Here is a 21,280-nt window from a genome sequence, read left to right as displayed (position 1 = left end):
TGCATTTATAAAAGTTACCAGGGCTGGTCCTAGACTTTTAGAGGCCCAATGACAGCAGATGTTTTAAAAAAAGAACACACTTTTGACGTTAAGTCAGAATCCTGAACCTTTAACTCTTGAAAACTTCATTAAGAAGAGACATAAAGTCACAAATATTTTATTTTGGTATATTGAACGTTTCCCATAAGCCAGCCAACAAATTGAACATAAAGCAGTGGCTTAATAGATCACAGAGAAAAAATACTCAAGCAATTTTCAGCAGTTTTTCTTTTACATAATTTGCACATGTACACACATTTAACTGTCATTTTCTTTGACAGAATTAGGACTTGACATTAATACCCATCCACCTGCAAAAGGTGGGCAGAATTCAGCAGTTGCGTGTTAAGCAGTCACTCTTAGTAGCCACTTTGGCAGGAGGAGGCATATTATATATATTATAAATATACTGTATATATATATAGTTATATTGTACATTTAATGAAGCCTTGATTTGAGTGTTTACAGTGGTCATATACATTTAAAAGGGTTGTAAAACCTAGTGCTTCTAGCAATGGCGTGCAAAGACTTTTTGAAGGGCAGGGGCGAAAAGGGAAAAAAAGGGCACATGTAGCACGTCCTCGCCACTAAAGAGGGCACTTTAACATGTGTTTTGGCTTCCAAGAGGGCACTCTACCACATGTTTTGGCTGCTAGAGGGAACTTTAGCACACCTTTTATCAACCACCCCACACCACAGTCAAAATGCTGGGTGGCTAGTAATTGGAAAACCAGTAGCCACAGTGAAAAAAAAAAAAAGCCCTGCAAAGAATTTATTTTGAAGGAATACTGAACACTCACGATATATTTTCGGCAACTTTCACAAACATTGCTCTTTCCTGCATGAATGTGTAGATGTAGCAGGATTGTTAAAAGCAGCCTGAGAGAGGCTGCAGTTTCCATTTCCATTTCATTTTTACAAAGCTGGAGCACAATGACAAACCCTTCAAAGCTGAAAATACTGTATATAAAACATATATTTCAACCACAAAATTGTTTATTTTCCACTGTGATTGTCATGAGACGGCACACTGTCACAAGAAATATGTGTTGTTTAACATTTGATCAATGCACTTTTCTATGTAATGATGTTCTGCTACAATGAATGCACTGTATGTGGGTAAAATAGCAACACAAGCTTGAACAGCTGTAATAATTTTCATTTCATTCAAAAGATGTGCTTTTTTTCTCACCTAGATGCTTTAGTTCCTGTTTACCCCAGATGCACTGAAAAACATCTGCAGTCTGGGTTGAACACCATTAAGATTTCATTGGACTTCATGTTTCTCAGAGCCGTAATGCGGTGTGTTGGAATTGGACCTGTCTTCGAAAATGAAAATGTCTTTTTCCCTTTCAGTTTCTCCATGTTTTTTTTAAATGAGTCTGCCAAATAAGTAACATACATACAAAGATGTCCAGCTGGTATAAACAATTCCATTTTGCTTCCTTTCATTGGCAAAATAAAGTAACCACACTCTATACAAAAGGTGCTAATATTACTCCAGCCTGTGAGGAAATAACAGGTGAAAGGTCTACTATGTAATGGTTGCAAAGCTGGCAATAACAAATGTAGGCAATTATTTATTTTAGTTTGTTAGGTTAAGCTTAGTTATATTCTGTTTTTGAATGGATGTCTATCTACACACACACTTGTTACTTTAAAATGATCTTTAAAGCAATGACTGTAGGCATTTTTGTTGTGTACCTGAGATATATTTTTAAAAAAGCCTATCCAATGGTTGGACTAAATCATGTCACATATTCCAGGCATATCATTATGTGGATACATGGGCAAAATGAAACAAACTCCAGTTCAGCATTAATGTTAAATTAACTATGCTTTCATGTTCAACCTCAAAGCGCACACTTTGATGCACCTGCAAGCTTTTAAAAGTATGAACCAAAATGAAAATGGTTATTTATTCTACAAGAGTGGTTTGTAGATGATGCAAATCCTCTGTCTGGACTGATGATGAAAAGTTTTGTGATTCTGTCACGATTGTCCACTTTTGTGTCAGACGGACCACATTTTTATTTTTGAAACAACTAAGAGGCTCTGCAGTCTATTGTCATGTAGACTGCTGCCATATTCTGTTCTGTGCATTTTTATCCCATGCTGTGCATACTCCATAAACCCTCTGGCTACACATGGACCACAGAGAATCATAACAAATGATAAGCAGCAGGTATACTGTATTTAAAGTGGTCTATGTTGTTACATGTTCATATGTCCACTGGGGTTCTGTCCTTGTAGGCTGAATGGTTAAGATGCCAAAGTTGTTATGAATAGATCCTGTCACAGCTGAATACATCTTTTTCACAGTTTCAGTTAAGTCTGAAAGACGAGACACGCAGTTACATTCAAAAATCAATATCAAGGCCTTATATAGCACAGCTTTTGTTTGGACTAAAAGTTTATATCACTTTCTTTCTTTTTTTTTTAAATGACGATTAAGGAACTTCAGTTTAAGAAGTTTCACATGTCATGATGAATGAGCCCAGTTGTCACCCCCTGCATCCTCTGCATGTGTATCATAGTGTCAATGGCGCAACAGTTTTAAGACCGTTTCTAACAATTGGTCAAAAGCTACTTAATGGGTGAGATTGTGTTGTCAACGCTGTTTTAAAGATCAAAAATTGACTTTTACTCTCAAATGTCAAGACAATATGGAGGATAAGTCATTAAAGTGCCAAGAACAAAATACAAAAAGGAAATCCGACATGAACAGCTTGTCAAGCTCCATTTGCTGAGGGAGATTGTGCATTACGATGGAAAGCTCCTGAACAGCTGATATTTTTTTGAAGGGCTGAGGAATCTCAAAATTATCCCACAACCTTGTGGATGTTGTTTTCAGTCAGCTCACAGCAACGATGGGCTCCACTGAGAGGATGTCAGTTCTTCCTGTGAGGACCTGCCTAGCGATGAAGAGCACATGTGTATCTTTAAGGTTGCGGGACTGACTGGAGGAGGCATGACTCTGCTGTGAGGAGGAATGGCCCAAAGAATGCTTTGGCCTCAAGGACTCGTGGTTCTCTGGCCACGCAGTCCTGTTACAAGGAGCAGCAACAGGGGGGAGTTCTGGCTCCAACCCGACTACAGCACTTCGTTTCCTCCTGCATATGTCAAAGAGGAGCCTCAGTTCCTGGCGGAAGGTGGGATTCAGACAGCAGTAGATGAAAGGGTTGTAGCAGGTGGAACTCATAGCCAGCCAGTGAAAGCAGAAGTACAGGGCGTTAGAAGAATGGATGGCCTGGCTGGACAGCAGCACCACGTAGCAGTTGAGTGGGAACCAGCAGACGGCAAACACCCCGACCACCAGGAGCAACATAGCCAGCGTCCGCCGACGCTTTCTTCTCTGGGCAGCGTGCTGAGCTGTTGTGGTGTCACCGATGGCGTTGTGGCGCCAGAGGCGGCAGGCCACAGTGGTGTAGGAAACGGTGATGATGAGGAGCGGCAGCATGTAAAGTAATATAAAGGTCAGGAGGTCAATATACTGCCAGTAGACATCGGATGGTTCAGGGAAGTCGGGGACACACAGGCTGCGCTCCTTTTCTTTACTGGTGAGGAGAGTTCGTACAGAGGAGGTAAGACAAACAGATTAGGGAACGAGGTGAGAATTGGGTCACAGGTGAGTGTAGGGCTGCATCTACAGTAACAATTACTTTTATTATTACCTCCAACAAGTAGGTTATGTTTTAGGTTTGGTTGGTTTGTCTGTTTTTCTGTCAGCAAGATTACAAAAAATCTACTGGCCCAGTTTTCATGAAACTTGGTGGAAGGGCATCCTGACTCCGCCAGATGGATTGATTCGCAGAGTTGTATTTGCTCTGCATATCCATCTGGGAACTCTCGGTTGGAGATCTTTTGGGAAGAGGCGGAAATACTGATTGCTGATTGGATAAATCATTTCGCAAAATCCACCAATCAGATCAACCAATCAGATCAACCAATCATATGATGTACAAACAGAGCGTTGAAGCAAAGTAAACAACATGTCAGTAAAAGATATTTGCCATTTGTGTAACGTGAATTTTTGGATAAAAGGCACAATTTCGGGTGCCCGGTCCATTTTCCAACAGAGGGATCCAAGAGGAAAAAGTGTTAGCAAGTGGCTTGCTCATCTGCGGAAGCCGCCATGTTGTTTACACAGAACATTCGGTTCTTGCTGCGTCACACTTTGAGACGCCTCAAAACCAACGCTAATTGGTTTGGTCGCTTGGGCAAACCAATTCATTCATCTTCAACCGCTTATCCCGGGGGGTCCCAGGGAGAACATGCCAACACCACACAGAAAGGCCCAGACTGATCTGTGAGTAAAATACAATGGAGCCATCCTGATCTCACGAGGCTAGTGGATGGGTGCATTGGCCTGGGAAGAACCCATTAAATTTGGAGCGGAGCTGATTCACGACGTAGATACACACATTATTTTTACGGACTCTCTTTCTCTATCCTTATTGAAATGTAAGAGTGTGTATCATTTTACCTGTATGTAAAAGTCAGGAGCTTTTGGTAGATGGCATGTGGGAGGGAAAAGCAGCTGGCCATTATCCAGATAACAGCAACCCAGAAACTGCCTTGTGCCAGAGACATGCGGGGTCTCAAAGGGTGCAAAATCACCTAGAACAAAAACACCAGAAACAAATCAAAGTCAGTGTGAAGACAAACATTAGATCAATAAAATAATCCTTTCATGCCTGTGTACTTATGCTGGTTGAATTCTAATAACAGCTCCAGTTTCTCTTCATCAGTGAACCACCCTGACAAGACTGACCAAGTAAATATAGTGGTATTTTCATCACAGTCTAATAAACAGTACAAGGCCACCCTCGGAGAAATGTCCCCGATTTAAATGTGAGCCGCCCCTAGCGGCTGTTTGACCGGGCTTTTGTTAGTCCGGCTGAAGGGCAAGGGCTTTTTTCTCCCCTGAAAAAAGCCTGGTTGCTGATTGGATACAACCCTTAGCGGGATGTGACGTAGGTAGTAGTCGACAACAACACGACAACAACACGCCCCATTTTTAAAAGCCAGCAAAGTAGAGAGTAGACACTTTTATCCAGTGGTGTAGTGTTTGTTTTTTTTACTACCGGAGCGCAGAAAACGATCTGTGCACGCACATCTTTTCACGGGCTTGTAAATGAGTGCTGCAGCAGCCTGGGTTGGATTCCAATCAGCGGCCATTTGCTGCATGTCGCACCCTCTTTCAATCCCATTTTCACACACACACACACACACACACACACACACACACACACACACACACACACACACACACACACACACACACACACACACACACACACACACACACACACACACACACACACACACACACACACACACACAGAGCTATTCCTGAATAGAGATCAGCTATATAACATCCTTCACACCGTCCGAGAGTTTTCTTTCATCTTAGTTGTACATCAGTAGATGTCGTGAATCAAAGGAGCCACCTTAGAGGTCAAAATGATGACAAACGTGTTGTTTTCATCGTCTTTCTTCAATGACATACATTTTAATAATGGTCAGATCTTGAAGTGCTTGAACTGCAACTATACTGTATTTCTCACTTTGAGAAAGAAGTGCTGGAGCGCCGCTCTGGTGTATCAGCAATTACCTCGACGAAACCCATTCAGCGCAATAAGTCACCTACGGAGTCTGTAAATCCACCTGGGGCCTTTTTTGTAATGGAGAAACACCAAGTGAGAGGACATTTGAAAGGTCGTTCCCTGCAACTTTCCCAGCGGCCACATTTTACAACAACGGAAACACGCCGGATATATTACAGGAGCACAGGCCAAGAAGCAGCATGGCCATGTTGATTACTGAAAGAATTCTGGATTCCGCTAAACAGAATTACTGTACGTCACAAAAGGACTGTTTTCAGATGTTTATTTAGTATAAACATAACATTGTTGCTAAGCGGTTTACAGACTTAATAGACCTTGAGTATTAACTAACACTGACTAACACAAACTGACAGAATAAAAAGCTGCCTGTTTCTTAGTGAAAATTAGTGGCGAAATGCAATAAAGTACATTTACTCAAGCACTTATATGCTTGCACTTTACTTGAATACCGTCATCTTACTTTTCAAAAGGAAATATTATACTATATACTACATTTATTTTACACTTTACTATTTACCTTTTATATAAAAAAATGATATGCTTATGTAATATTATGCAGTTATGTACTACATATTATCTGGATTATTATTATTTAAAATAATATTGATACACATGTAAGCACAGTTTTAATTTATACGTTTTTCAAGGTGCAGCGCATTTTAACTGCTTCATACTTTTAGGTATTGGTACTGTTATTTAAAGCTTTTCTGACCTTCAGTAGACATTTTTATCTTTAGCAATCCACCATATTTCCTAAAAAGTTGTTTTGTCAGATATTTTTGAAAAAAAATGTAACAAGAAACTTAAAGCTGTGTAAAATAGTAGTAGTATAATACTCAATTCAATTAAAAGTACCTCAAACAGTGCTTGAGCAAATATACATATCATAACTTGAGTCACAATCAAGAGCTCCCTGTTTACTTATGTTCAAAATCTGGCACCATCAGACTTACGGTATAATAATAACGGCTGTTATTAAAGTTGAGAAGAAAGAAGGCGTTTTAATAATCATATGCAAACAGCAAGCAACACTGCCTTCACTGCTACATTGGGGGAGAAAACTGAGAATAATAAATCTTAAATTCATGCAGATAAATTAACAGAAAAAAAGACGTTTATTCCTGTTTATCCGTTTATAAGTTGTGGCATATTTAATGAAACTGAACTTTACTCTGAGGTGTCACTGGTGATGAGAGTACGTGGGTCATTAATCATCTAGGAATAAAAATGTTACAAAGTCATTTCCACCAGTAGCAGAGTTCACATTAGTCAGTAGAACTGCTATTAATTATTTGACCCAAGGTTGTTGAGACGATGTCTCCGCATTTACGTTAAGCTGTGGAGGAAAGTTAAAGTGCATCTGGTACTTTGACACAGTTGCCAGATTTTTTTTTTTTTGTATTTTGCAAACCACAGACAGCCTACATTGATGACACGTATTTAGCATATTTTAGTGCAAAAGTGTAAAACTAATTTCAGTTCATGCTCTTCAACTTAGATCTATTTATCCAAGTAACTTTGTGGTGGTTTGAAAAAACTGTCTTCAGTCAAGTAAGCACACATACAGAAGCTTAAATCATTGCAAAATATTAGTCTTGCTTAATCTTTATTCTACACATATAATGAAATAAATGAAATAATTCATTATACTTATGAAATTATTTTTTTTACAAAATGTAGTTATAAAAACACTAGTCTTGCTTGATCTACACAAGAATCTGATGCAAAAAACGAGGGAACACAAGTAAAAGGTAAAAAGTGAGGGTAAATACTTTTTAACGCCCATTCAACAATCCTTGAAGAACTCATTTCTGAAAGAGTTAAATGACCTGTGCAATTTTCAAACTTTGCAAATTCATCCAGTGGGCTGGATGGGACCCTTTGGCAGGTCGGTTGTGTCCCTAAGGCCGTATATTTGAAAACCTTGCTGTATGATAGGCACCAGGCTTTCAACTTACTCCACTGTAAAAATCATCCTCACCCAAGAGACTGTTACTCCTATCCATGAGTGAAACTTAAGTTACGAAACAAACTCTCATGTTAACCTAAACCACAATCTTTCCCTACCTATCTTCACCACCCAGTTTGTCAAAAAGTGATGCAAAGCATGTGGTTTGAAATGGTTTCAATGGCAAAATGTTATTCTTGCGACTAGGTTTGGTACTTGAAATCTTTTCAGCTTGAAAATGTTTTCACATGCTGTACTTTGCAAGATCATAATCGTATCATAAAATGGTAGACGAGTGTGGTTTATGGATGGAAATGATGCACTGTACATTCAAAATTAGGAGCCATTCCAGCACTAAAGCGTGTTGTATAATGACATCTTTGGGGATATGTACAGCCAAGGCTAAAGTACAGCAGAGGACGTCTGCTGGACCTGTGGTGCACAAAGAGTAAATGAACATAAAAGATGTAATTATATAGAAGAGGAAACCGTCATAGCTAAAGGTGCTGAATTTTTTTTTTTCGAAGCCATCACGTTTTTTGCATGGCATTTCATTGCCACTGGCATATTCTCTGTGTTTGTGGCTTTTCAAGGCTAAAACTAGTCTATAGCTAAGACTCACCCCAAACAAACCTGTAGCATACATTGACAAACAGATTTGCGTCTTGTCTCTTACCTTTATCTGAGAGTAAATATAAGCCAGAATGCTTTAAGCTTGACAGTCAAAGGTACACCCACACCTCTGCTATCATGAGAGGACTGGCACTGCAGATGAATGGAAAAAAACTAATAGACAACGCCATGAAACTTCCCCATTTGATTTTTTACTTTAAGACAAATATTTTATGTATAACAAGTTTCCGGAGATGTTATGTTTATGCTAAATTATTAAATTCCTGTTTCATTTTGTTGCCATATTAGGGTAAAAGGTTTTCACAGAGGGAATTGTGGATATCTCCTTTTATAATTTCATAAATCATAAAATTCTGGCAACAGCCTTTTCTAAAAAAAAAAAAAAATGTAATTTGTTTTTTAGGAATAAAATGAAATCTATAAATGATGAAGTAGTAAAGACCTTCAGAATACAGATAGGAACTTAACTTGAAACTCTGGTGTATGTAAGTGCTACTGAAGTGGAGATCAGAGGGAGAAAAATGTGTTATAAGGAAACGTGCTTTAAAGATATGAATTGTAAAGTTAAATACATTTTGAAAGCCACAGGTGAAGAGGCTCCAGTTGATTACTGAAGACAGTTACTTTTGTATTACAAGTTTTCTGATTTTCTATGTTAAATATGCAAATGATAACTTCTAGTGAATTTTGGATGTTTTCTTTCCACTAGTCTGAAAGAAGACATGCAAAGAAAGGAACATAGCTCAAAATCTCAAAATTGCCCAAATGATGATTTGACCTGGAGCGTATCCCCTGAAATATTCCCTTGAAATCATTATTCTCCATCTCAACACTCCATTCAAATTCAGCACCGTGCATAGCACTGGCAAAACACCCTGTCCCAAATCCCCACTATGTCTAAGCAGGTTTTGAAAATTAATTGTGTTCACACTGGAAAATGAAAGAATAAAGGACACATTATTTGTAGGCCTTGGTGGACAATACGTTTCAAACAAAGCTATGCACAAAGGAAAGTGAGGATTGAATGGTGGTACAAAGAATAAAAGATTTCCATCAGTGCTATTCTCTGTACACCATTTCTACTTATTAGACTCCCTATTAGTGTTTGAGACGCAAATCATATCTACGTTTATTTTTGTCATGTTTATTCTGAATAACATGAGCCTGTGATTTACATTGATACCTTCGGTAGATTTATGGCCAACTATTTTTGTTCTAAAGGGGGTTGATTACCACTGCTATATGTAGTATGGGATTGCATTTCCATTATACTTTTACTCGCTGATGCCGTCATTGTTCTCAGTGAAGTTTCCTGTAAGTGATGCAAAATAGCCACAGTGTGTTATAACTGAAGTGACTGCATTGGACACCATTTTAAAAATAGCCTTTTAAATGCTACATTTAGGAGGCAATTTGGACTTGTGTGCTCTGTGCTCACCAGTTGTAATTAAGTTTTAATGACAATTCAACTCCTGGCATTTGGTGTTCCTCACCAATGCTGTGGAAGGTGTGTTTTACAGCAAGTGATATGTGGTGGATGCTAATGTGGATCATGTGACTTCCAAAAAATAATGACAAATATCCCGGGCTAAAATTATTTTTTCTCATACAGCTGGAATTTTAGAGTTCCCCCACCTGCCAAATCCCACTCTTTAATCCCTGGGTTTGTGAGATTCAATGAATGTAAACCGTCATGAATAATTCACAAATACTTATCCTATGATAATTAATGACATTTGTGATGGATTCCAAACAAGGTTGTTATGTAGTCTATTACACTGATGGTACAGCACTGTATTGTATCTCTTTATACAGGCCTTATTTTTCTATCAAAATTGTTTTTTCGCTGGCCAGGGGGTACTTGGCTGGAATAATATTTTAAAGGGGGTGCATTAATAAAACTAGAATTACTGCAATGCTTTTGTATGCCTCCGCCAAACAGTCGAGTTGCAGTTTACTATGAAACTGTTCAGTCTGTGAAGTGCTTTGAAGGAATTTAAGAAACGTTTAAGCGTATATTTTGGTGAAATGTTGATGCTTCACACACATCTTTAACCAGGCAGAACATTAGATCTCCCTTTGTTTCCCCTTCTGCTCCTGAGTTATGGCATTGAATAATGGACGGGAAATATTATGATGTCATGGTGAAGATGACTTTTGACCTTCTGGATATAAAATGTCATCACTTTATCCTTTAATCCTATCAGTCATTTGTGTGAAATGTTGTCAAAATGTGTGTAGGAATTTCTGAGTTACACACAAAAAATGCGCTTTGTCAAGTCACAATGACAAACTCCTTCCAGGGGCCCCTCGACGCAAGAACGGGACGTACAGATATGTGGATATGCGTACGACCTAAGAACAGTACGTACTCATTTGCTGGCTTTATCCACAATGTCTGAAAACTTTAAAAAGCCCATAGAGCTATATTATTTGTACGTCAAACAAAGTATTTATCGAGTCACTTCATTTACTGTGTCATTATTATTCACATATCTGGTGTGTGATCTCTGTGTGCTTCCGTTGCCTGGCAAAGGCAGCAGTGTCGGCAGCACAGAGGTCCCCAGGGACCGTCAGAAAATAGCCTTATATTATCAGTTCCATAAAATGTACTCAAATTCATGAATATGTATTAAATACAATCAAATATTCCTGTAGTGCTGCATTGTCTGCTGTGTTAGCCATGTGTTTACAATGTTTTTAACTGCATAAAGAGCGGGGTGAGGTCTGATCACCAGTGGTTGCTCAAGACACTTGGAGGCTCACTCTAATGCTGGTGTGAACTGATGTACTTGAAGCTAACCACTTGTGATAAGCCAAGACCATAAACTGTATAAAAGATGGACGTAGCATACCCGTCGAGGTCCGTTCTCTTAACTTGATCCAATCTTACTCGCCTACGGGAGTTGCAATCTTGTCAGACTTAATCTCCGCCTCATTTCTTCTTACTAAAAAAGGGCATTGATGTGACGTTGGAAGGAGATATGTCCGTCTGGGTGACATATAGCTCCGAGGAAAAGTGAGGGCCAGCAGCTAGCTGTCACTACACAAACTTTAACCTCCAATAAAATAAAAACTAGCCTGGTCTAAAAAAATTCACCCTCCTTAGTGTTGTCATAGAGATATGACCTAAACATACAGACTAGAGTGTTTTTTTGTACCAGGCCTTAAATAGGTTTGATGATGCTGTGAAAACGGCCTGTTTAACATGGGGGTCAATGAGAAATTGCTCTATTGTGCAAACTAGAACTGCAGGTTTTGGCACTTCCTTATTGGATCAACCAGGAAGTCGCTGTGGTGGGGGCTTGGCCAAGACACATATTAATGCCAGGTCTAAGCAGTGTCCTTTAATTAAACTAAACAAACTGAAGTAAACACGCATGTTATTAAATCCATCAGCAACGAATGTGGGCAAGTTGTGGAAGTGTTGCAAAAAACAATTGTCCTCGTAAATAACCAAAATGGAATTTAAAATGTATCCATGTTTTATGCCAATGTGGAAGAGAAGTCCTTGAAGTACTCAATCTGCTAATGAAGATTATTTTCTAGTCTTCCACAAGGCGCTTTTACATTACTTGCCACATCCACCCATTCCACACATTCATTTACTGATGGCAGAGGCTATGCAAGGTGCCGTCTCAACAGGATCTAATCTAAGAATTCAGACGCACATTGACACACTGACGCCACAGCCTTCGGGAAAAATTTGGTGCTCAGTGTCTTGCCTAGGGACACTTTGACATGCGGACTGGAGGAGCCAAGGACTGAACCGCAGATCTTCTGATATGTCCTGAGCCACAGTTATGAATCCCATTCATGACACACTACTTGCAGAAGTGAGAAAAGTGATGAAATATGACTGTCTGAAATCCCAGTTTACTACTCACTCTAGTACCATATGAGGGCTTATCGTGAGCAAAGTGTTTCATGTAGGGAAAAAATAATGAACAAAGTTCAGACACAGCTGTAAACAAGCCTGAAAAAAAGATTACAACGTATAATCTCTTCCTCAGGTATCTTCACTTCACACAACAGTTGTCTTTCTATGTATAACCACAACTATGGTGAGAGGAGAGGAGGGGAAAGTTTGTCTGACTCATGATTTAATTGTTACCTTCAAATACAACAAGAGGGTGTATATACAGCTTTTAGCGATTATGACAGCCTGTTTAAAATGTATACATTTTTGTCATGTTTTTAGGAATAGTATGTTGCATAAATCAGGGGTCATGAGCCAAACATGCAGTGAACCATTCGTTTGAGCTTCAGAAATGTTTTTTTTTTTTTAGAATACCTATACGTTTATCTAAAATGTAAAATCCTAATCTGAAATATAACTGAAATATTACATATTTCTCTCTGAAATGTAGGGTGTTACAAGTATATAGTAGCAGAAAGGGATCAAGCGTTTAGTTTGGTTTGTTTGTTCTGGGCTAGTGTAGAAACACAGGCGTGCACCAGACCCTGTGGAAGAGGACCCACTCCATATGTAGATATAAATAAAGATATTTCTATGGTATTGTTTTCACCTTGTGAGTCTGTGCCTGTGTGTCATCATGGCAATATGTGGTCCTGGAGACACCTACTGTAGTGGTAACTACCACAGAGGTGGTGTTGAGTATTTTGCCAAGTGTTTGTCTGTCTGCATACAGATGTTGTTGCCATGATAGCGTTGCAACCGTGCAAAATACAGTCTTGAAACTTTAACGATGTGTAGCTGAGATTGAAATAAAGGCCAAGTTCTAAGATGTATGTTGTCCGAGCAAGACAAGTATGGAAGGGGACATTGCTAAGATAAGCATTTTCCTGTATGCCATTTACTAAATACCCACTATTTACACCCTCAATGTTGGACACAACTCAGGCAGGAAAGGTCTGAGCTAAGTGACATTATTTTCATATTTTTTCACGCAGATAGTCATAGGATTTGGTATTCCATTGTCTCAATTTTTGGACCTTAGCTCACCCAAATATGAGACAGTTTTGGGTTATTGTCCTTGAAGCACTCTCATACATGTTTGACAAGGCCATGGACCCACAGACAGGTCTGGCAGTGTTTGGCATTGCTCACAGAGATCTGAATCTCTCTGGAGCTCAGGCCCACGCTTTTGTTTTTCTTGTCACTGCAAGCAAGATGTCTCATGTAAATAACTGAAATGTGCGCATGTATGTATTTTGGACCTACTTGTGTATGATGGTTGCAATGTCACAACTATACAGAATATATAGATAGGTAGAAAGGGCTGCTACAGTGCTGCATTACAGAGAGTGATTTCAGGTATATTCAGACAGACATTTTTTTTAAACATTAAAGCATGTAAACATGTTCTAGTAGAAAGGCAAAACAAGTATGAACCTGAAAATGAGCATATGGGTTTTATTTTAATTTTTAATTTTTATGTTATAGATCCACTGTAGAATATTTTATTGTGTTTATTTTATTTTAGCATGTGAGTTTGTTTGTTTGTTTGTTTGTTTCATATATTTATTCTATATGAATTCTTTCATTCTATATTTGTGTCAGCTGTTGACCCCCGGGTGTTTGATGTGTTTATGTTTGAAAACCCAATAAAAATGACTGAATAACAAAACATTCACCTCCATGGTATAAGGTCACAGTATAGTGTTCTGTACATTAAGCTATGATACTCCCCATGGACAGAAGAACATAACAGCTTAATCTCCTCATGTAGACAAACCTGCCGACGATCCAGTGCGATGGCGGTGAGGGTGAGAGTGGAGACATGTAGGGAGCAGTACTGCACAAAGCGACTGATGTGACACATTGCCCTCCCAAACACCCAGGTGCTGTTCACGAAACGGACCTGAGGGAACACACACACACACACACACACATACACACAAACACACACACACACACACACACACACACACACACACACCATAAATCCTGTACACAATTTTCCGACCCTATCCATCTATCAAAATTACCTGACACTGTTAAATTCAGTTCCTGTGATGATTGATCGTTTTATGAACACTAAAGCCACTCTAAAAGCACTCACACACAAACGCACTGTATTGACAAGTCTTGTTAATATTCTGGTTCTCATGTATGTAAGTCCAGCTCAACACCACTGTACACTATAACCTCAATAATAGGCTTAACACATAGTTAGCCCATACACACACACACACACACACACACACACACACACACACACACACACACACACACACACACACACACACACACATATATATATATATATAAAATAGCCACTATTAACATTTGGTACTTTAATTTAAGAGAAACTGTGGAATTAAAAAAACATCTTTCCCTCACACATTTCATGTTATTTGTTGATGAAAATCTAATAAACTATAAACATTTCACATAATATTTCACCATACCGCCCACACCTTAATCAACACGTTTCAACAATTATCAATTTGTTTAAAAGTGTAAAGACAATGGACTGTTTTGGGCTATACTATTTAATTTCCATCAGTCAAGGTGAAAGGTGATCCTACCAGGGTGAAGGGCGTATTGAGAACAGTGATGAAGATATCAGCCACAGCGAGGTTCACGATAAACATACTGGTTGCGGACAGAGTGCGCTTGTTTTTCACCACCACATGGCACACCAGAGTGTTCCCGAACAGGGAGATCACAATGATCAAACTGTAGGCGGCCACCAACAGCACCTTGACTCCTCCGTCCTGAGACTCCCCGCCACTGCGTTTCTTACTGGCCAGAGAGCGCCAGTCCTCCAGCATCCCCTCGTCAAAGTCCAGGAGGAAAAATCCAGAAGTTCGGTTATCCAACTGTCCCGAAACGTTAACTAATTGCTCTCTGTAAGAAAACATCTCCTCTGCCAGAAGTGAGGATGCGTTGAGTGTGTGCCCCGCTACTGCTGCGTGTGGGCTGCCCATCCAGAGCACCACACACAACCAAACACACACACTTCTCATTTTAACACTCTATCTGTTTATTCCCTCTTATTATAATCTCCAAACTGCACATGTGCTGCAGAACTCTTGCAACTGGGGATGATGCTGAAGCATGAGCAACAAGTTGTGTGACGCGACTCAGCAGCGCGACTGCTGTTTATAAACCTTTAGAGAGAGAGGGGGGGGAGAGAGAAAGAGAGAGAGAGAGAGAGGGAGAGAAAGAGAAAGAGAGAGAGAGAGTGGGAGAGAGAGAGAAAGAGAGAGAGAGAGAGAGAGAGAGAGAGAGAGGGAGATTAAAATACATCAATAGGTTACTTTCCTCCTTAACAACACTCCACGCAAAACCACAGACATGTATATTCAGACAGACATTTTTTTTAACATTAAAGCATGTAAACATGTTCTAGTAGAAAGGCAAAACAAGTATGAACCTGAAACCGAGCATATTGGACTTTTAATTCCTGTAACTGAAAATCATAACTTTATAGATCCCCTGTAGAATATTTTGTTGTGTTTTATTTTAGCATGTGAGTTTGTTTGGTTTTTGTTTCATATAAATATTCTATATACATGATTTCCTTCTGTATTTGTGTCCTCCCCATGGACAGAAGAACATAACAGCTTCATCTCCTCATGTAGACAAACCTGCCGACGATTCAGTGCGATGGCGGTGAGGGTGAGAGTGGAGACATGTAGGGAGCAGTACTGCACAAAGCGATTGATGTGACACATTGTCCTCCCAAACACCTAGGTGCTGTTCACGAAACGGACCTGAGGGAACACACACACACACACACACACACACACACACACACACACACACACACACACACACACACACACACACACACACACACACACACACACACCTTGCCCTTGTTGTTTCTTTCTTTCAATGAGGGAGAAGGTTTTTGAAGCTTTATCAGTGCATGCTTGCCTTCTTTATATGGAACACAATGTCCTGACAATGGGCAAAGTGACTTTTTACCAAATCACCACACACCTGACCATTTCTACACTCTACACACTAATTAATCATCACCAAAAGCTCAAGTGTGACATTTTGCATGTTTTATTGATTAAAAAAAGGCTTTTGATTCAATTTGGCAAGAGGGTTACATAAAATATATAAAACTCAAAACAAACGCAATTGCTATTTGGCTCTAAACCTTGAATATAAATTGGCATCTCTTTACTGTCAGAGATGAAAAGCAATGACAGATATATATCCACAGAGAAAGGACGATACACGAAGTTCTGGCTAACAGAGGGAAGAGTCTACGGCCACTGCATGACAGGTGAGGTGAAGCAGAGATTCTCTTCCTCTTAAAATGTGGCAAATGCAGTATTCAACATCTGAGTAGAATACAGAGCTAGATTATTAACAGAAATCATGAATGCTAATCAGACACTGAAACAACGGCACTGTATAACACACAAAAGCATGAACTGATCTTTCAAGCACTTTACAATGAAGAAGATTTTTTTTAATTAGAAAAAGTCAAAGCTGTTAATACTGCAGATGATGAAAGCAGTAACCATTTCATTAGGTACACTTGTAGAAACAATTGCAAATATGGCTTTACTGTCAATTCCAGCTTTAGAAATCATGACCATGACTTCAAACATTTATTTCTATGATTTCAAAAAACTGATTGTGGGAGGCATTATGCAAATATGCTATGGATCTACATGTATTGGACTGCATTAGAGTATGTCTTATTTGTCTTAGGGTCAGAATGAACTCAACTGGGTTTACCACATTGAAATGTTTTTTTTTTTTACAATACTGGGTCCTTTTGTTGGCTATAGCTAGGGGGGCATCCTTTGCAAAGCATAGGTAAACGACAGGACACACTGTTTCAGCAAGCTCCTTCACAACTGACTCATTAACTGTAACAGAACATTTTTTTAAGGATATGTGTAATTCCACGAGTAATTCATCAATAGCTGTAGCTGGTATAAAATAAACATGCTCCAACTTTAGTAAAACTGAAGCTATATTCTGCTCAATAACTTTGGGAATATCTTAAATACTAGAAGCATGTGTATCTACATCAGTTTGAAATTCTGAGACTCCTGTAACCTTGCAACAACACTAACAGCCTCAGCTTTAAAATCATTTACAGTATGGGGATCATGTTTCCCGTTTGAGTATGAAATGTATAGTAAATGCTAGTTTTAAAAGCACAACCTTTGAACATGCAGGTTACAGTGTCTTTGTAAATGTTAATTTAGATGACTAAAGTAATCTCGTTCATTCCAACAACATAACGGGGGTGGAAGCAGCTTAAAGCCATATCCTGGCGTGCGCTAATCAAACTTCACCAGACTTTCAAAAACATAAAAGGGCAAAGCATTCACATTATCTTTGAGAAACTCCAAAAAACGAGAACATATCGATATTTTTTTTAAAAAGCAGTTACCATGGTGACAACAAGCTGGCACACCCACTTTCCTCTCAGGTAAAGTTTGCTTGATGTGTTTACATTCTGTTTGTAGAGAGCATATTTACATACTGTTAACTTATTTTTGGAGTGAGAAAGAGAGAGGAGAAGAGACTTTGGAAATGTTTCTGTACATTTTTAATAACTTAGTTAAGGCTACTATGAACATTGCTTAGTCACTTTATGACCCTCCTCTGGCCGACTCACGCATCAATACTGGGTGTCGTTCGTTGTCCCTTTCACACAGATGAATGTTATGTCCCCCCATTATGTCTTCCTACTTTTCACACAGGAAGGCAAAATAAAGGTGCAACAGCCCGGAAACAAACAGGCTGTGTGAAAGGGACTAGTCACACACTCAATCACATGTAGTGTTATATGTATTATGGTACGTTACTGCTACCTAGTGGACAGGTACGTAACATTATGTTATAGGGTTTGAGGGAGATATTAATGTTACCCAGTGGAACACAAGACATGTGGTGCCAAGATCTTCTTTTATACTCAGTTCTGGCCATCCTAACATACCATGATGTCAGAATACTTCGGTCACAAGGGCCAAAAAGTCATCTGAGAAGGTTGTTTCATAGAGAACGAAGGACGGAGGACGAGTCGAGTGAGTACAGCACAATCATAGCTAAACTGGGAATACATTTTGCAGTGAAATGTGATTTTCAATAGAGCTAAATTCAACCACAGGCAGCAAGAAAAAAACTGGAGAATGAACTGTTTGTCTGGACATTGTGGATATAGAGAACTATATAGTGAGATGAAACATAGCACGTCCATTGTGGGCTTGATGGACAAAAGACTATCTGAGCTAACACGGGACAAAGCAGTCACTCGTGTCCGCCAAAGCAAAAAGCAGAGCTGGACAACAAAACGCAATTCAAGAGACAAAAACATCCTCAGTCACACCTACATAGTGACACAGTGTAAAATATGTAGTAGAGCACCATATCATAGCACACAACAGATGTGTTTTGCAGCCAATGTCACAAAAAAGTAAAATGCAAAAGTTCATGTCTGGGGCCATACCACCACCTGTGAAGATGACACAGAGGAGGGAGGAGAGGCACAGATGTGTGCATGGAAGCCTGGCGAACAAAGATAAAGACAAGCGACTGTGAATCTTGGTTAAGAATAGATACAGATGCTAATGTGACAACAATAACAGATTCTGAATACCAAGCATGTGGACAGTTTCAAGTACTGAAGTCATCAGCTTGCACTCTCTATGGAGACAGAGAGAAAGGTGAGAGGAAAATTCACACGTGCCGCACTGAGAACACACAACTATCCAGGATGCATGCATAGTCTCAGGTCTGAAGACAAGTCGACACAAGATGCAAAATCGTTTTCCTTGACAACTCCAAGAAGAATCCCTTTTGTGTCCCTTTTGACCAAAGTAAAGAAGGGACTGGCTCATATGGAACACCTGAGTGAACAACCCACAGACAGCTGCACAGGTTTGGTCTCTATACCCAAACCAAATATGCAGAGCTTTGCCTGTGGGTTGACCTGACAAAACTGACTCAGTCAAGAGAGAGAGACACATGCTTCCCTCAGTTGAACACACACTGGGTCAACTAGAAGGCGCTAAAGTGTTTGCAAAACTGGATGCAAATTTTTGGTTTTGGCAAATCCCCTTAGCCATCAAATCTGCAATTTTAAACAACATTTACCACATCATCCGGCAGGTACTGCTTTAACTTCCTTTGTTCTGGAATATCCTCTGCATCGGATCATTTCCAAAGGAGAATGTCCTAGATCATGGAGAGCGTAAAATGGTGAATTCTCAAAAGGCCGTGTCAAGTTCCTGTCGTAGACCATCGATAGGTCTGGAGTCAGACCAAATTCTTGTATAGTGGAAGCTCTCGTCAACATGAAACGGCCAGCCGAGTTGAGTGGAGTCAGACTGTTCCTAGGGATGGCAAATACCTGCCACTAGCTACAGAAAAAACTGCGCTTCTCAGACATCTGCTGAGAGAAATGGGGAAAGAAACAACAAAAAGCATTCGACAAAGGATCTGAGCATGGCAACAGAGACAGAGAAGAGACTGCAGGAAAATAGGGAGCATGAGGGCAAAGATGACACACTCATGCAAATAAAGTACTGCAGTGAGGGGTGGTCCGACAGATCCACTATGGACATAGCGTTCCCACCTAGGATGGTCTGACATCAAAACTGAAGGAGGAGAAACAAAACAGCTGTAAAAATATTGATAGAATCCACAAAGCTCATGACCTGCCAGAACTGACATTGGGCAAAAAGGGTATGGGCAAGAGCTGATGCACCCAGAGGCGATTCTAGAGTCTGTTGAGGCCCTACTCAAAAAAATTACAGTTATTTTCAAAATCTGAACATAATCATTAAACAAACTTGCAATTCAAACATATTTATATGAGGAGCAATAAAAAAACAGGGGGGAAAATCAATAATAAAAACCTGGGTCGAGTCAGGTGCCCTGGAGTGAGATCAGGTCCCCTACTGTCATTGCAAACTTTTTGCATTGTCTCTGCTGTAGTTTTAAGTTTGTCAGCCCTCAGGCCCCCTCTACTGACATGGGGACCCTTGCAGTCGCCAGTGCCTCTCGATGCACCAAGGTCTTACATTTTTGAGACACAAAGGACATTCTGATTCTGATTCTGAATACAGCTACACCAATAGACCGACCAGACATAACTCATCCAGACAGCAAAGTGGGTTGCTATACAGCAGTGTGTTTGTGTTTATGTATATTTGCTTTCTGTGTTTTGTCTGTTTTGGTCACAGACAATCAAATGAGTTCCCCAAGGCAGCTTATTTCTCAACAAAGTGGTGTGTGTGTGTGTGTGTGTGTGTGTGTGTGTGTGTGTGTGTGTGTGTGTGTGTGTGTGTGTGTGTGTGTGTGTGTGTGTGTGTGTGTGTGTGTGTGTGTGTGTGTGTGTGTGTGTGTGTGTGTGTGTGTGTGTGTGTGTGTGTGTGTGTGTGTTGGGAGGACAATGTGTCACATCAGTCGCTTTGTGCAGTACTGCTCCCTACATGTCTCCACTCTCACCCTCACCGCCATCTCACTGGATCGTCGGCAGGTTTGTCTACATGAGGAGATGAAGCTGTTATGTTCTTCTGTCCTTAGGGAGCATCATGGCTCAATGTACAGAACACTATACACTGTTTCCTCCACACCCGGTTTGTGTTGTGCCTGTCTCTGTAATCAAGTCATAGCCACTTTTAGTTAAATCAGTTCAAGTAAAACTGTGTGGTTTGGTTTAGGCAAGAAAAAACACTTGATTAGGATTAGGGAAAGGGGGTTAGGATTAAAATAACATTTGGATGGATGTATTTGATGCACCGTATGCAGGGGACATGAACGGGACATGAACCTTGTACCTCTGTACATTGACTTTGGAGCTCTTATTCCCGGAGCACTTGCTCTGAGTGTGGAGTATCACCACGGACGGGATTACAGTTGAAGTCCTTCCCCTTCAAGGTGAAGTGATAATCTTGACTTTAAAAAAATATATTTTAGGGCCTTTATTATTTCAGTTTACATGCCCTCACATGGTGTCAATGTCTGGTTAATGAAGTAACCACAAACTATTTACTAATAAATAACTACTACATAGGCTACTGTACGCAATGCATAGGAAGTGTGTAAAGAGGATGGACTAAGTGTCCGCTAATT

At 39.8% G+C, this 21,280-nt stretch overlaps 1 protein-coding gene across 1 annotated transcript; it reads right to left on the bottom strand.

Annotated features, from left to right (window-relative positions):
- Positions 1–2,893: 2,893 nt before the first annotated feature.
- On the bottom strand, positions 2,894–15,186 carry LOC310955548 (G-protein coupled receptor 83-like; the record flags this gene model as incomplete). Its single annotated transcript, XM_083925434.1, has 4 exons — positions 2,894–3,596; positions 4,526–4,659; positions 13,950–14,075; positions 14,746–15,186. 4 exons carry the CDS (start codon positions 15,184–15,186, stop codon positions 2,894–2,896), a joined length of 1,404 nt encoding a protein of 467 aa, XP_083781560.1.
- Between the last annotated feature and the right edge of the window lie 6,094 nt (positions 15,187–21,280).

Source organism: Echiichthys vipera (genome assembly GCF_963691815.1).
Source record: "Echiichthys vipera genome assembly, chromosome: 2".
NCBI classification, from domain to species: Eukaryota; Metazoa; Chordata; class Actinopteri; order Perciformes; family Trachinidae; genus Echiichthys; species Echiichthys vipera.
This window is presented reverse-complemented; position numbering and strand designations above follow the sequence as displayed.